Here is a 15,448-nt window from a genome sequence, read left to right as displayed (position 1 = left end):
CCGAAACAATGTGAGATATTGTAAATATTAGCATAAGGCGATAGTTATATTCGATGTATATTTAACTATGGAGTCACTGAGATAGTATTCTGCTTTCTGGTAGAAAGAATAAATGAAAAAACGGTTAGCCTCCTCAGTTTTTGCTCCGGTTAAGAATGATTGAATATAACTATGATAACGTTACTAGAGGACGAGGAAATGAGTTTTAATCATTCAACGATCAATATCTCCGAAAGAGTATTAAAAAACATATTTCTCACTTAAGTCTTAAATTATGGTAAGGCTTTGTAAACTGCATAAGTTTTTTGGGAGAACATTTGTATTTTGTCGTTTGTCAATTATGACGCTATAAAATGATAATCGATTGTGCTATATATTTCCGTACACAACAGAAATACACCTGCGAATTTTATATCCGTGAAGAAGAGAAAAAAAATGAAAGTGACAAGTTTTTTGTATGTACGCATTAATTTCTTTGAACCTACGATCACTTGACAGTTAAAATAACAAATAACATCATTTATTTTCTATTGCCCAAATTTCTTGTGGAACCGACGCGACGCCTTTGCTAGGCGGGATAACAAACGACAAATAGAAATTATTTCGTAAATAGATTATTTTATTCGTGCGAAACGACTTGAGTAACAGTGAAGAAAAACAGATTCTACAATTTTCAGCGTGCATTTCTGTAAATATAGTAGTGCATAATATGCGATGGTGTTTGGCCAGGACTAACTGGAAAAAATTGTACGGATTACGTTTAAAAGATATTTTGTGTCTCTTGTGCATTCATGAAATGGGAAAAGAGTTGATACATTTGAAAAATCACATCACCATAGAAATCTGCTAGCTTAGATTTTTAATTGCAAAGTGATATTCTAAACAGTGAGCTATTTATAATTTATTACTAGCCGAATACAAACCGTGAATAATGAGGCAAAGTATGTTGTAAATATAATATAAGAGAATGAAATAAATGATGTAGTAAAATAATTTAATACCGTATAATTAAAATGGATCATATTTTATTACTTGCGAAGATACATTTCATTAATCGCTTGCCAAGAAGTTAAGGAAACATAATAAACCTTGTTAATCGTCAATCAAATTGTTCATTGAACTTGCTATTTAAGAATTATAAACGGATGCATGTACATATAAGCTAATTTTACTCTTTTGAATTATAAATTTATTCAAATCAGTCGTAATGAGACATTTGTTGCAAATTTTTACGTTCAATAATGTTTCAGAAAATACTGTTGTTATTCGTAAAATTATATTATATATATAGTTACTAATTTTTTTTAACAAAGGTGTATTTATAATGTAAAAACATCTATGGAAAATTTATTTCTAATATCTGAAGTTATATATGTTGCATTGATTAATTTGCATTTTATTTCAAAGTAAGATGAGTTGGAGGCTAAGTATAGTCTGGTATAGCCATAAAAAAACCCCTTCCCTATGTATTTAGTCCTGTAGCATGACAAAATGCGCACTTTATTACTATGGATACCTGAACTGTTAAGGCGCAGTCGGGCGCAGTGTGAGAGTTGAGAGCGAGAGCAGTTGAGAGAGAAAGAATCTCTAAATTCAACGGTGATCGTATCGGCCAAGTTCTATTGCTTCTTTTCGAAATAAGGTGCTGTTTTTGGTGAGTAAATAATCGTCATAATCCATTAGTTAATCACTTTAAACTGTTAAGATTACGCTGACACGTAAATATATATAATTGCACTGATATTAATCTCCCGGCAGAATGAGTTGACAGATCGTGTGCGAAATATAAAACGCAATTGTTATGATTAGAACAATTAAGTGTCCATCGTATTTAGGAAATTTGTTTTACGGATATTACTTATTATTTGGTTAGTTGGATATGTGTATTTAATAAATCATTTATTCACTTACAAATTCTATTTTTAACAATATATATATATGTATCAGAGTTGAAAGATTCTGACGCCGGAAAAATAAAAAACAATTATATATATTTAGTCCTATTATATATATTTAGTCCTTTTCTTATTTATAAACGAAGATTTTTTGCCGGAGGTATATTGCGTAACATTGTATATTTAATGACATGGACAATTGCTGTTTATATGTACATAAAATACATTGAGTCTTGTAAACGTTTATACATGTTATTTTTCCATAGCTTTACAATTTGTAGAAACTGTTTGTACATTTTGTATGCTTAAGCAAAATAACAATTCCTTGAAATGATGAAAGATATATAATATTATGGATATTTTGCAGATATTGCTATCATGGCGAATGATAGACTGGATATCGTAATATTTGGAGCTACTGGATTTACAGGAAGCCAAGCTGTGAAGGTAGCAGCACAATTGTCTAAGGAAAAGCAGTTTAAGTTTGGTGTTGCTGGACGTCGCAAGGAAGCTCTGGAAGGAGTTGTTAAAGAGTTTGCTTCTGATATCGGTAAAATTGTTTCTGATATAATGCTTACACAATTTGAGCAGTACTGACATTAATGCTATAACTAGTCATTCAAAATTATGTAATGTATAAAATTTCATATTGCAACAATTCGTTAATTGTGTTCAAATATTCCAGAGAATGTACCCATGATAATTGCTGATCTGAAAGATGAAGAGTCACTGAAGAAAATGACAGAGCAAGCTAAAGTAGTTGTTAATTGCTGTGGCCCATATAGATTTTACGGAGAACCAGTTGTTAAAGCATGTGTCGCCACTCGTACTCACTGTGTTGATGTCAGTGGTGAACCAGAGGTCTGGGCGATAAAATTGTATTTACGGAACACTGCTAATGACGAGTATACTCATTGTGTAGAAAATTAATTTGCTTTTACTTAATCTAATCTTTTACAACTACAGGACTTAATCTTCTATTGCTGAGTATACTGATCATTGCTTGAAAATAATTAAGCATACAGGTGCACGCCTACATGCGGGGTTCATAGTACTTTTATTTATGTTACAGTATATGGAGACCATTCAATTGAAATATGATAAAGAGGCCAAAGAAGCTGGTATCTTCATTGTAAGTGCTTGTGGATTCGACAGTATACCATGCGATCTTGGTGTAATCTTTACTCAAAACAAATTTGATGGTGAAATCAACACCATCGAGTCATATCTAAAAACTTGGACAACCGCAAAAATAGATTCCGCGTTACTACATTATGGTACTTACGAATCGGCCGTATATGGCGTCGCTAATCATAATAAGTTGCGTGAATTGCGCAGGAAATTGTTTCCAGAAAGGTTGCCTGCGCTCCATCCGAAATTGGAGAAAAGGTTGGAAGGAATCGCATCTGCTATAAGTAGACTGCGGATCTTTGTGCAAAATAAAAATTTTCTGAATTTATTATGAGATACAGGATACACAACACTGTACCTACCGAAAGTCTATTAATAGGATTTTCAATAATTATGCTGTACCCCAAAAGAAAGCATAGAAATTTTCTTTTACATTACAATCTTAAATGAAACTATATATTAGATGACGTTATTGAGGGTGACTTGTTAGTTCACAATGAAAATTGCTGTCGCTATTGAAGGTTCCATTAAAAAGTGTTTAGCCATGTATCATAGATTTTTCAAAATTATGCAATAATAATCAGTCGGTAATGTGTTAATTAATTTGATTAGGTCGAAAGTAGTATATTGATTCTATTCAATCCTTTTAATATTTACACTGTGTCAAATTGCAGCTATTCAGTTGTGTCATAAATGCATAAAATCTGCAGTCTAGTTATAAATATATTATGCATGTAATCTTTGTCTATTAACGTTAATGGTACTCGTTCCAGAAGTTTCTTTCATAAGTCTCCGCATGGCTGGGCAACAGTATTTTTAGGATCCGATCGTTCCGTAGCGTTGCGCACTCAACGATTTTTATACGAGAAATATAACCAGAGGCCTGTACAACTTCAAACATACGTCACGTTCAAGTACATCTCTTCTTATTTTTATTTAATCTCAAATGCGAATCTGATATTAATTGACATTAATATCTTGATAGGTCTTTCTTCTCTATGTTTACGATGATATTTTTCGGCGCTCTTTTTGTAGTACTGGCTATGTTTGAATGTGGTCGGAATCTATTACTGAAGGTATAACATGTTATTTTTTGTAATGTAGGGTGATCCATTTTAACAAAAGTTAGATATAAGATGTGGACCATCCGTCCATTATTACACACAGACAACTTGTAAAATATATTTTCTTATTTCATTCAGTATCCTGGATTCTTCACTGCTGGATACGTAAGCCATGAAGGTCCATCGAAAAACGTGCGAGAAAATACTCACTTCAACATTAAATTCTATGCAAATGGCTGGACTGAAAAATTGATTGGGCCTACCGACAAGCATCAGGAAGCACCAAATAAAAAAATGATCACTGAAGTTGCTGGTGTTGATCCGGGATATGGTGCCACAACTATTATGTTATTGCTCTCTGCCGTAATGATCATTAAAGAATCTGATAAACTCCCGGGAAAGTATGTTTTTACTGTCCTCACGACTACTATTTTTAATTTGTTTTCGATCACAGTGTTAATTGTTCACAATTTCGTTTTGATTATTGCAGTGGCGGTGTTCTGTCTCCTGGTGCTGCATTCGGTAACACCTCTCTGATCGAAGAATTGAACAAAAACGATATTAAGTTCAAAGTAATTTCGCAGATAGATTGGTAGCAACGAGAACCAATTGGAAGTCTATCCTGCTGGTTCACTAACTGCATTTCAATCTAATATTAATATTTTGCAATTTTGTAAGTAGCATCGGGTCTATACATAGATATATATACTTTATATTTTGTATAACAAGGTTTTTTACCTCGTCAAGCACATATTCGAAATGCAATTTTGCAAAGGTCTCCATATATTTTTTTAAATTCATAAAGACTGAATTACAGATAGTATCAATAAGTTCTTTTTTATCGGAACACGATAGAGTATATTTTAATGCATATACCATTTCAACTTTTTTGATAATATTAAGTCTAATACACAACAGCTACTATAATAATGAATATAAGTATTCGAAGAAATTGCATACCAAGCTACGTCGAGTTTGTTTATAACTATTAGGTACTGGGCTTCATAATGGTCGAATATATTATATGTAATATATATTTAAGTTGGAGTTGACCAAGTATATTTCGATTATACATTAATTAGTGACTATTAAAATGTACGTATAGTTTGATTATGATGAATTTACAATTGATACTAAAGCAAGTATTAAGCAGTTTGTAACAGTTTGTAATCATTACATTTTAATTATCGTCGTTAATTTTGTAATCAAATTACATTTTTCGTATTTTCGACATAAATAACTAATACATTGTATTTGCTAAGTATGAATTGCATGAAAGCTTATGTTGCAATAATTAAAAACTGTTTCCGAACAATAATATTGTTTTTGTTCTTTTTTTTTTAGCACGCGACGTGCATTTTTCGATGTTTATAACTTGTTAATTGTTACGGTTGTTTGGCATTTAAAAGAGTAGTATATATAATAGGGGCGTATGTTAATAATTTCTTTTGTATGTACTTCGAATAAAAAGTGGTGCATTCGTTGTAAAAACATGGATTTACATTGTGATCCCGCAACGTCATACCATTACGATGAGGAAGTGCACTCGTGAACTAATTATATTGCACCTGTTGAAGCAATATGACGGTCACAAGCGCACGGTAAACATTACCTGAAGCTTATATAAAGTTTATATAACAAAATTATAAATATTAATTCATTCACATCACCGATGTATCATTCTGCAAAATTGAAAACAATAAGTAGCATTAATTCATAGCATATATGTGTATCCATAGACTCAAATGACTATTACATTTTGAACTAATTACATTTTTCTGTTCTCCTCACGACCAAATGCTTTAATCATTCATATGTAATTAGCTGCTCTGTTGCTTGCAGTTGCATCAGAAAATTTTAATTTTGCGTATAGATCCGTAGTTCAGTCGTGATTCAACGCGTCTATGATAACGTTTAATTGTTACTTTTTCCTTGAGTTCTTCGAGTTTTTCCTCGGTTCTCAACAAAGATTCGTTCTCTTGACGACACAAGGACTGTAATTGCTTCTGGTTACTTAGGTGTTGCAGTAAGGACGTAGACGATCGAAACCGTGGTGACAAATTGAGCGTGGTAGAAGTAAAGGGGTTTTCCAAACGTTTCCCTGCCTTACTCACTAGATATATAAATGTCTAAACGGAAGCCAAGCCTAGTATGTTCTTTCCCTCTAAAGAGAGCTTATTGCCGATTACTGATCATCGTTCACGTTATTCTGGTACTCGTTGTTTTAGTTCTAGAAGTGCTCCCGCAAGATATCGCAGATGTCGAGATACGTGCAGAATCATCACAGCCTGAACGATGGTAAGCGGATTTTCTTCTTGTTAAATTGTAACATACACCGGCTGTTCTCTAACACAGATAAAATAAAATTTCTTTATCTACTCTTCCAATATTATAGCAATAACAAGTTTTTATCAAAGGCCATCATTTCATTCAAATATAGAAGACATATCTATTTTTTTCACTGTGTGTTAATTCTAAATTTTTCAAGTACACGATACTGTTTTAAAAATCATTCAGTGGATGTTGGTGGAAAAGTATTTAACGCTTCAAAGAATGATCTACTGAGAGGCTCAGATCATGCTAAAAAGAGTAGCAAGATAACAAAGAATTTTATAGAGATCACTCTGAAATACTTGCACAAAGATCCCCAGTCTTATTATGACATTGCCAAATAAATCTATGAACAAGTCCACGCTATTTTCATAAATGAATCGTGATGTATGAGCACAATTATAACGGAGCAGATAACCGTGATTATCTCGATCGCAATTTCTTCGGTCGTCAGACCAGTAACGTATGGATTTCCCGTGTCGCGCCTTCCCATATCCATTGCAATTTCTTTTTAGCGCGCGTCGTGTTACTCGTAGATTGATATGCCAATCATATTGTATATCAACGAAACGATATTAAGGAACGGTATCGTGTATCTATGTAGAGTAAATCGCGAAATCAGAGTGATCAATATCGAGTGTCCCATATTGGGGTGAAACACATGATAGAGAGCAAAGAACTGTGTAGGGTTTCCAGTGTCACAGTAGAAATTCGTGGAATCGTCGAAATGGTAGGTCATTAGTCAATAACTTGCATTATGTGGAGTTCAAATTTTGTATAATTGTACCTTCAAGAGTGAATTTGTAAAAATTGAGAATACGTCAATTGATTGAAGAAAATTAATTTCCTTCATTAATTATTTTTGTTGTAGTAGGAAATACAAAATTGCGTTCACCTATCAATGATGCTTCTGGGGCTAAACTCAATTACAATGCATGCTAACTGCATTCAATATGAGCACACTGTTGAATGCATCAACAGGTGGATAAGTGAGACAATGGTTGCACACGAATGGCAGATTAGTTCCTCAGAACTTCGGTTCAATTTACTTGAATTAATTTGTGCAGTTAACCATAGATTAGCACAAGAAGTTAGTATTATCAATAATATCAATCAGTTGAAAATAAGTGTAACCCCTTGTGTAGGCAACCAGGTATCCATTCGCTGTTACTTTTACCAATTTATTATGTTCTTCTTAAAATATAGTTTTAAAAAATGTACAATGATAAAAATGTCAAATATGAATGCTTTAAACTTTAAAATTATTTGTACGTCTCGCGGTTGCCTATACAAGGGGTGGAGAACATTATGACACCTTCTAAATGATAAACGAAGGCCTCTACTTGACCCCATCTTGCAAACTATTTATGTAACCAAACAATTAAAGCGACATCATAAAAACCAGAGTGCAACCATCATAGATCGCAGCTTCTTATATAAAAGTCCCGTTAACCAAGAGTTTCTCATATACGCTACAAAAAATGATCGAACACAAAAAATCATTAGCTAATAAATAATATGAAACAATTTTTCTTTCTCAATTTACCTTATCGTTAGTTCTGCAGTTCATAATTCTGTTTCACAGAAAAAACATTTAGGGTTGAACCAAAATACACGGAAACGGTTGAAAGCGAGGAAAATTCAACAATTTCTTTTTTCTATGTAAAACGAAGTTTCTTCAACAAAGCTTGATTTGTACGCAACATAAAAATTGTCTGTATTAATTGCGCGACACGGAAGCTACGTGAACAACTTCTTTTGTTAATAATTTTAACATGTGTTAAAGACCGATCAGTGGAGCAGAAAGAGACTATCCGGTTCCACGAGCTCGTGTGCCATCAATTACGTTTTCCAGGATGGAGACAATCGCGTTTTAATTAACGATCGGTCCCCGATGGCACGCGGAAGGATTTATCGTCCGATCCCCATGGCCACAGGATAAAAAGCTTGCTGCCGGTTACGTTATGATTCGGGGTAGTATCACGATCTCCTAGCAGTATTCCTGTGGCATTGGATCGGTCTCCCGTGTGGTGTTACGTGAGAATGGCCTCGAGAATTCTTCGCGAACGTCTGTGTTGTGTGTAGCATGATTTTCTACGCGCGACCGGCTGCCTTTCCTTCAGTTTTTCATCTGGTTTTACCAAGCCGAGCCTCGCAAAAAGCAGTTGTCGTCTCGGTGTGTTAAGCGAGAGCCACGCGTTTAAATACTTACCGTCCAGGGACGGTTATTCTCATGGATCTCTATCCGGGGACCGATATACATATTATATTGTAGAACGTACCGCATTGTCTCGCTGTTAGCCACCTGTCCGACGGGATCGATAATTATCGGGCCGGTATAGTATACATACATGTATGCCCAGGCCTCCAGCCACTAGGTAGCTTCTCGTTATCGATTGTAGCAAGTAGTGAAGGTCAGCTGAACTCGGACGTGGTTCAGTAGTGCGACTTGGAAATACGAGCGAGGACCTCGCGCCACTCTAATTCGTCGCGGCTCGACCTGTTTTTCGAAAGAACATGATTCAAGTACACTCCCTGTCATTATAGTCATCTACCTGAGCGAGCCTGAAGCAATGCGAATCGGTGGACAGCTTTTCTGATGATCGGTATGCTTTTTCCTTTGAAAAATAGGATGCTGTTTGAAAGATTACCGATTCTTACAATATGGCGGCTGTTTACTAGCGGTACAAGAGTCCAGGGATCTTATAGATCCTCAGGGGACACGTTTATATGGTTTTATTACGAGGTACCATCCAACTGGTCTATAAGTATGCGATTTAAGGAATATGATCAATGTTTTAACTACTGGAGCTTGATCGTAGACGTTGTGCTTAAAAGAAGCTTAACCATTCGAGGACGAATGTCGACAATTTATCGGCAGCAACCACGCTGTACAATAATCATGTGCACAATGGAACATCAGTACATATTGTTCATTTTCCCGGGATGTAAGAGTTTGATTCGTATAATATATAATAGTATGATACTAAAGGACTTATTTAAAAAATCTGTAGCCGTGGATTTTCGAAGGAATTCTCAAATAATCGCCATTGGATAATATATGTTAAGATAGTAATTCGCTTGAAGGCCTCGGCGGTCTAACAATTTTTCCCAATCTCCGAAAAAGTCCAGAGAATTTATCCGTTTTTTTCACTAAACGGCGTGACGAGCGATTGTAAAACGCGATCGATTAATCACGATCGACCAATCTCCGGCGATACAGTGTAAAAATCAATCTACGAGAGGCGAATGATTTCTAAGCTATTACGATGGAGCATAAGTGTGCCGTTAACTCGAATCGTTCGGGGCTACCTTCGAGACCCTTGTCGTCTAATAGCCTCGGCGAAATATCACGATAGCCTCATCAACGTTTAAACTTAATTACTGAAACAGCGGATAGCCAGTTGAACGCCGGCCATCATACCTTTAATTATTGTTAGGGCATACTAATTACCTGCAACAACGATACTTATAATGGAATATCAATATCGTGTTATGCGGACTTTCAGGGACGCTGCGAGAACGTGTCCGATACGTGTGTTACGCCTTTTGAAGATGCATTAAGTCTTGCGTGTGGTGTGTTTATATCCACCGGCATTATTCTAATCCATCATTTAAAACGCGACTTCTCGGATTTCTTTCACGCCCGTGAATGATCCGATCAATAGACAACGGCTATTGTGCATTCACACTTGCTGTTCACTATTGTACACCGTGCAGTCTCTATGAAATGCATCTTCAGATCTTTTCTTTTAATTTTCCACTTTTTTAACCTTGGCTGTCACATCAGTCATAAGTCCGTTCCAGTACAAGCATGTGCACAATTTCAATAATTAATATACACATGCATAAAGAATTATAAACCGCTGTCCCGTTCTTCTTCTTCGGATTTACCGATGTTAGGAATTGAAAAATATGATCTGGATTGATGGCCAATTATTTCATTAGAGAAACATAAAATTTAGGTACATAGCGTATTCTTAGTTGCCACTGCTTTAATAAGTAAAATAGAACAATCAACCCAAGATAAATATTAATTCAGGACACAATTAAGTAGTATCAACAATGCCAGACAAACTCATACATATAGCTGATAATAAATCGCACAGTTATTTTTATATAAGCATGGTTGGAAAACTCGATATTACAGAAACCTCAACTTTGGACTCGCATATCTCTGGTAGCATTAAACTTTAAGTCTTGTATATATATATAATTAACCGCAAAATATACTATATAAATTTCTCAAACCTAGAAAAAAGGTTTCTCTATTTTTGTCCAGGAATTCGGCTGAATTCGTCGCGGCGCTGGTTGGTTTAGTGTTAATTTGTACACCGTATCACATCTTCAAGAATTAATTGTTGTTGCATATTACTGAATTAAAACAAGAGCGATGGTAGCGATAAATATCGATGATTGTACAATTCGTGTAGCTCACAGTTGAAAGAGAGATGAGTCTCATGATCGAAGCTGCAAGATGAGAGATCTAAGTTGAAAGAGATGGTTCGTCGATCTGGATTACGGTGCCCGGGGAAATCCTCCGGAATTACATTACCGCAGAGGTATAGTTTTTTATTTGGAGGGATTTCTGTGCACCTTGACGCGAGCTTGACTCATGCATCATATACTTGGAAACAGGTGTATGCAAGACTTCAGTAAATGATCCTACGAATAGAAGGAAAAGGGAAGTATACTCGAGGAACCGGTCTCTTGGAAATCACCGATGACGTAGATTGTGACTCGCGCGTGTAGGACACCCTGCGATCCGAGAACTTGGGTTTTCTGTTCTCTTTTCACGTTGACGTGCGAAATCTCTCTTCAATTTCTATTCCCAACGGCGTTGACTAGTTTGTCATTCCTTATAGGCCATTTTCCTCGTCTGTTCTCGTCGACAGTTTACAACTCTTTCCTTGTCATTAATCGCGTGTAACGCAACTACTTGTTTGCAATAATAAATATCATTTAAACATTGGATATTTATTACACAAGCACTCCCTGTAATTTCTAGACAGAGAACGTGAAATGTTATACAATTAAAACCCAGAATATAGAGTTCGCAATTTAGTAATTTAATAGATGTAACTTTATTGTAAATTCAAATTTATTTTATCCTACATATTGAAAGTTTATTAATTACTCGTAAGATGGGGGAAATGCAGAGAAATAATGGTGACTATTTTAGAGAGAAGAATATATTCTAATTGTTTGTAAATTCAAGACAAAATTAATGTGCACCTCTAATAAACAGCTCATTCGTCCATTTAATCCAAAAATATAGCAACTAGAAAATACAGACAGACACAAATGGGAAAGTCTTGTACTAAGTCGTCGTCTTCGAGATTAGAGGGGTGAGTGGGATGAAAAGCTGAAAGGGTCGAGTGAAAGAGAATAAGAAAGTCGAACACTTATAAACAGTTATATTATACTGGGGTCTAATAAGTGGATCGATACATTAAGCGAAGAACTGAACTGCAGTACTAGAAGAGTCCACTTCCAAGCCTGCATTGTACCATTGTTAATGGTGCCTAAAAAAGGACTAATCGTAATATAGACTTTTTCACTTTCTCCATATGAAATCGAGTATATTGTTTCATGCCACATTAGAACATTTAGCAATTGATTAAACACAAAGCCATGTAGCAGTGCAGGAACTGTTGTGTACTTTAGCATAGCAATCTTTAGCGGTGTCTCATAGGGGACAATCAACTCCAAAGGGTGACGTTCTCCTAACACAAACCAGTATCTCCTGGACCAGTCCATATACCATCTGTCCGCGGTTCAACCCTGAATTCCACCAAAAAAATCTGTGATCCCAGCGCACACGATCCTGGGTATTTCCCTCTTTGCTCTTACGCATCGTAGCGGGAGGACATCAGGGAGGATCACGAAGAGGTGGGAGCTTGGTCCTCGTCCTCCCATGTCACTCTCTCCGTGTCCCTCTTGCATTCTCACGATAAATACCGAACGGGACGCAGCATTCTGCTGGTCAGTCGCGAATCCTCGCTTTTCGGGGTCTGTGTCGTGTTTGGATAGCTGCTAAGAGCATCAAGCTCCTAAGCCGAGCCTGACTCCTACGAACCACTTCAAACTCTTACCATTTCGAACGTATCACGATCGTTTAAAAACATATTGTTGAAAATACAACATACACAAACAAAACTCGAACACACACGAAAGGGAAGACATATAGAGAGCATACAGAGTTCTATAACGACGAGCAAGTCACTCGTCAAATCAAATTCGTCGAAGAGAGCCAGAGAGCTTCAAAATCAAAATCGTCAAAAATACAACACACACAAAACTCAAGCATACAGAGGAGGTAGAAAGAGAGCATACGAATAGAATACAGAGACGGAAGAGAGAAAAAGAGAGACGGGGAGCTGGAGGGAGAGAGAAACGAAGACGGAAGAGACATATAGGGGACATTCGCCACTCGCCACGGTTCCGCGCCGGTTCAGTCACACTGCGTCACTCGGCCGAGCGACTTCGCGCGGCCCCTCTTCCTTTTCCCGGATCGAGTCGGTTCTCGTTCCTCTCCTTTTCGGGGTCTTCTTCTTTTTCCGGCAACTATCTCTCTCTCTCTCTCTCTTTCTCTCTCTCTCTGTCTTTGTCAAAGACCGTGTGCTACGCCCCCGCTTGAAATCGGTTTCGATTTGTTGGCGATCCGTTGAGATCGTTGGCTGGGTGACAGAGAGAAGTCCCACATCCTACACAGTGTTCAAAGGCAGATCACGCTGATCCAGAACTGCACGTGAACCAAACGATCGGGACCGACTGAGAGTAAGTTTCGTCAGCTTCGCGAATGGATCCCCCCTTGATTCCCCTGGATCATCTCTCCGGGACCAGCGCCGGTCATCGATCACGTGGCGGAGGCATCGATCTTCACGCGTCCCCGCGAACCAATTCGAGAGATCCCCGGTTCCCGAGATAACAGTCGGCTTCTGACACCAGAAATTGATGTTGCACGATTCTTGATAAGTTGACATGGTAGTTTGGTTGTTGATTCACTGCGGACTTTATGCGCTTTCCAAGCGAAATTGGAAGTTGAAGGAGCCAAAACACTAGAGCTACTGGGCACTAAACGCGACTGACGTATGTTGCTTTATGATAATGACACGTTTGAAGTTATTTGAATAGCCTACAGTATTTCTTATAGTATGTATGCTCTCGATTAAAGTAATTTATTTAAAAATTTCTTGTATAAATATTTTTGGTAATGACACGATTGAATTTATTTGTATGGCCTTCGATATTTGTTGTAATATGTGTGCGCTTGATTGAGGAAATTTATTAAAAAATTTGTCAGAAATATTTTTATATTTAGAACTATTGCAAAAAATACAATCAGGAACGATTTAGTTTCACCCATCTGGTAGATCTAGTGTTAATATCGTCTTGAGTATGTGTCTGAAATTACTAAAGAAAGATGTTTCTATTTGGCTTCTAATTGTCTGCTGCAATTGATGCAGAACGTTTTGGTTTTGCACAAAAATCCCCAGTGTAACTATAAGTAGACAGTAGATCTTCATGCAAATTCCCATTTTCATAGCTCATTTTCTAGAAATTGAATTAAAGGGAACGTCTCATTTTCTGATTGGGACATTTATTTTGAAAAGACTACCCGAAGAAGTGTTATTATATTTTAATGAACTAAATGCTTTCTTGCATTTCATAACTGTGTCCCTGCCATAAATGCATAAAGATCCACAGTCTAGTCACCATTTCAGTAATTTCGTTCGTGAAGTGTCACAAATTCATCCAACATATGTGTCAGAAGTTGCTAAAAAATCGTGAGAATGTGTTCCAAAGCAAAGTTGTGCGTCCGAGCGTAGAGTATCAACTATTGCATTTTGCCAGTGCAACAGTCAATACAAATGATAACGCGTTATTGCGAGGAGGGCCGCGTGTGTGGAGCTTTTAATATCACCGCCACGATTCCCCGTGTTCTCATTTCCTTGTTTTTTTTTGTCCCTGCGTTGACACTTTGTCGCGACACAATACGTTTTCTGTTTTGTTGTTCCTGAACAACCCCATTGGTCGGTTTAGAATCGAGCGAAACTCGACCAACCATGAACGGGATCACGAAGATCATGGAAAACAACTTTTACGACGACGAAAATGACCGCGCGATGATGATCAAAAAGCCCGCCCCGTTGAGGACCATCTCCTGGTCGGAGAGCGTCGAGGAGAGCAACCTGGATGTACCGGGGACGCCCAGGACGCCTCGGACGTCCACCACCCCAGGTATCAATGATCATGCGATTGCTAGACAGGGATAAGATCGTATCTGTAGCATAGATCTTCTAGAAAAAACTCCGATTTTCATTCATAAGGAAGTAGACACAGCGGAACAATTTGTTTGTTTGTTTACCATATTCTTTAGAAGATGGTGTATAAATGTTTAAAATACGATAGTGAGGGAGGTAGGAAAAAACAGTAATTAGATAGAAAGCTATGCTATAAATCTTTAGTGCTAAACTTTGATTTTCACGGATGATTACTTAAATTTTCTGCACACTTCGTGAAGTCATTGTAAAACATCTTGGTCCAGCTGACCAGTTGTGTATTTTACGTTATCTCTAATGGAATGAATCACGTGACAAGTAATTTTCCTCGTTTGGACGAAATTGTGAAATGAGAAGGTATGAGAAGTATTATTCATTGCTTACAAGGTCTGCGAGGTTGTTCCATGATTTTGCAGAGACAAGACTCTAGCAAGTTAACATTCATGTACTCTAGAAATTACATTCATGTATTTATCATTTTCTAATTTTACGTCGGTCCAACGCCTCGATTTCGACGTCTATCGTTTACGTATGCTTCATTATCGTCGTCTCGTTTTAGTCACTAACCGACATAGTGAATACGTCCACTATCACTATCACAGTAATTTCCTCGTATATATGTGTTAACAAAATCGTAATAATCCACAGATTTCCGTAGCTCATTATCATCTGCACATTCAATCATTGTCGGGTGTGAGGTTTTAGACTTCTTACAATCTTATTCCACGAAAAATTTCGAGTC

General features: G+C 36.8%; 2 protein-coding genes across 7 annotated transcripts in view; both read left to right on the top strand.

Moving 5' to 3' along the window:
• Positions 1 to 1,499: 1,499 nt before the first annotated feature.
• On the top strand, positions 1,500 to 5,581 carry LOC143207302 (saccharopine dehydrogenase-like oxidoreductase). The gene is made up of 8 exons (XM_076420586.1): positions 1,500 to 1,654; positions 2,263 to 2,445; positions 2,581 to 2,756; positions 2,968 to 3,284; positions 3,800 to 3,940; positions 4,012 to 4,102; positions 4,229 to 4,491; positions 4,581 to 5,581. The coding sequence occupies exons 2-8, from the start codon at positions 2,274 to 2,276 to the stop codon at positions 4,684 to 4,686; spliced, it is 1,266 nt and encodes a 421-aa protein (XP_076276701.1). The 5' UTR covers positions 1,500 to 1,654; positions 2,263 to 2,273; the 3' UTR covers positions 4,687 to 5,581.
• A 142-nt stretch (positions 5,582 to 5,723) lies between these two features.
• LOC143207310 (GTP cyclohydrolase 1) overlaps positions 5,724 to 15,448 on the top strand; it is a 25,679-nt gene continuing 15,954 nt past the window's right edge. Inside the window, exons 1-3 of one of the 6 annotated variants that reach the window (XM_076420598.1) lie at positions 5,724 to 6,239; positions 6,319 to 6,388; positions 14,468 to 14,665. In XM_076420598.1, the coding sequence (XP_076276713.1) occupies positions 6,349 to 6,388; positions 14,468 to 14,665 (238 nt within the window). In that variant the 5' untranslated portion in view covers positions 5,724 to 6,239; positions 6,319 to 6,348. Of the gene's footprint in view, positions 6,389 to 7,316; positions 13,202 to 13,229; positions 13,514 to 14,467; positions 14,666 to 15,448 lie in introns of those variants that run through there. The other 5 variants (XM_076420602.1, XM_076420599.1, XM_076420600.1 and 2 more) reach the window with 5 other exon arrangements.

Source organism: Lasioglossum baleicum, chromosome 3, assembly GCF_051020765.1.
Source record: "Lasioglossum baleicum chromosome 3, iyLasBale1, whole genome shotgun sequence".
In the NCBI taxonomy this organism is placed as follows: Eukaryota; Metazoa; Arthropoda; class Insecta; order Hymenoptera; family Halictidae; genus Lasioglossum; species Lasioglossum baleicum.
Note: the sequence above shows the minus strand (reverse complement) of the source record. Positions and strands in the feature narration are given on the sequence as shown.

Bases quoted from the DNA above. Each gene is read 5' to 3' on its own strand.
- LOC143207302 (XM_076420586.1), top strand. From the start codon at position 2,274: ATGGCGAATGATAGACTGGATATCGTAATATTTGGAGCTACTGGATTT. The intron at 3,285-3,799 runs GTTGGAAGGAAT...TACTCGTTCCAG, and splicing joins CATCCGAAATTGGAGAAAAG to AAGTTTCTTTCATAAGTCTC. The intron at 4,492-4,580 runs GTATGTTTTTAC...TGATTATTGCAG, and splicing joins TCTGATAAACTCCCGGGAAA to TGGCGGTGTTCTGTCTCCTG.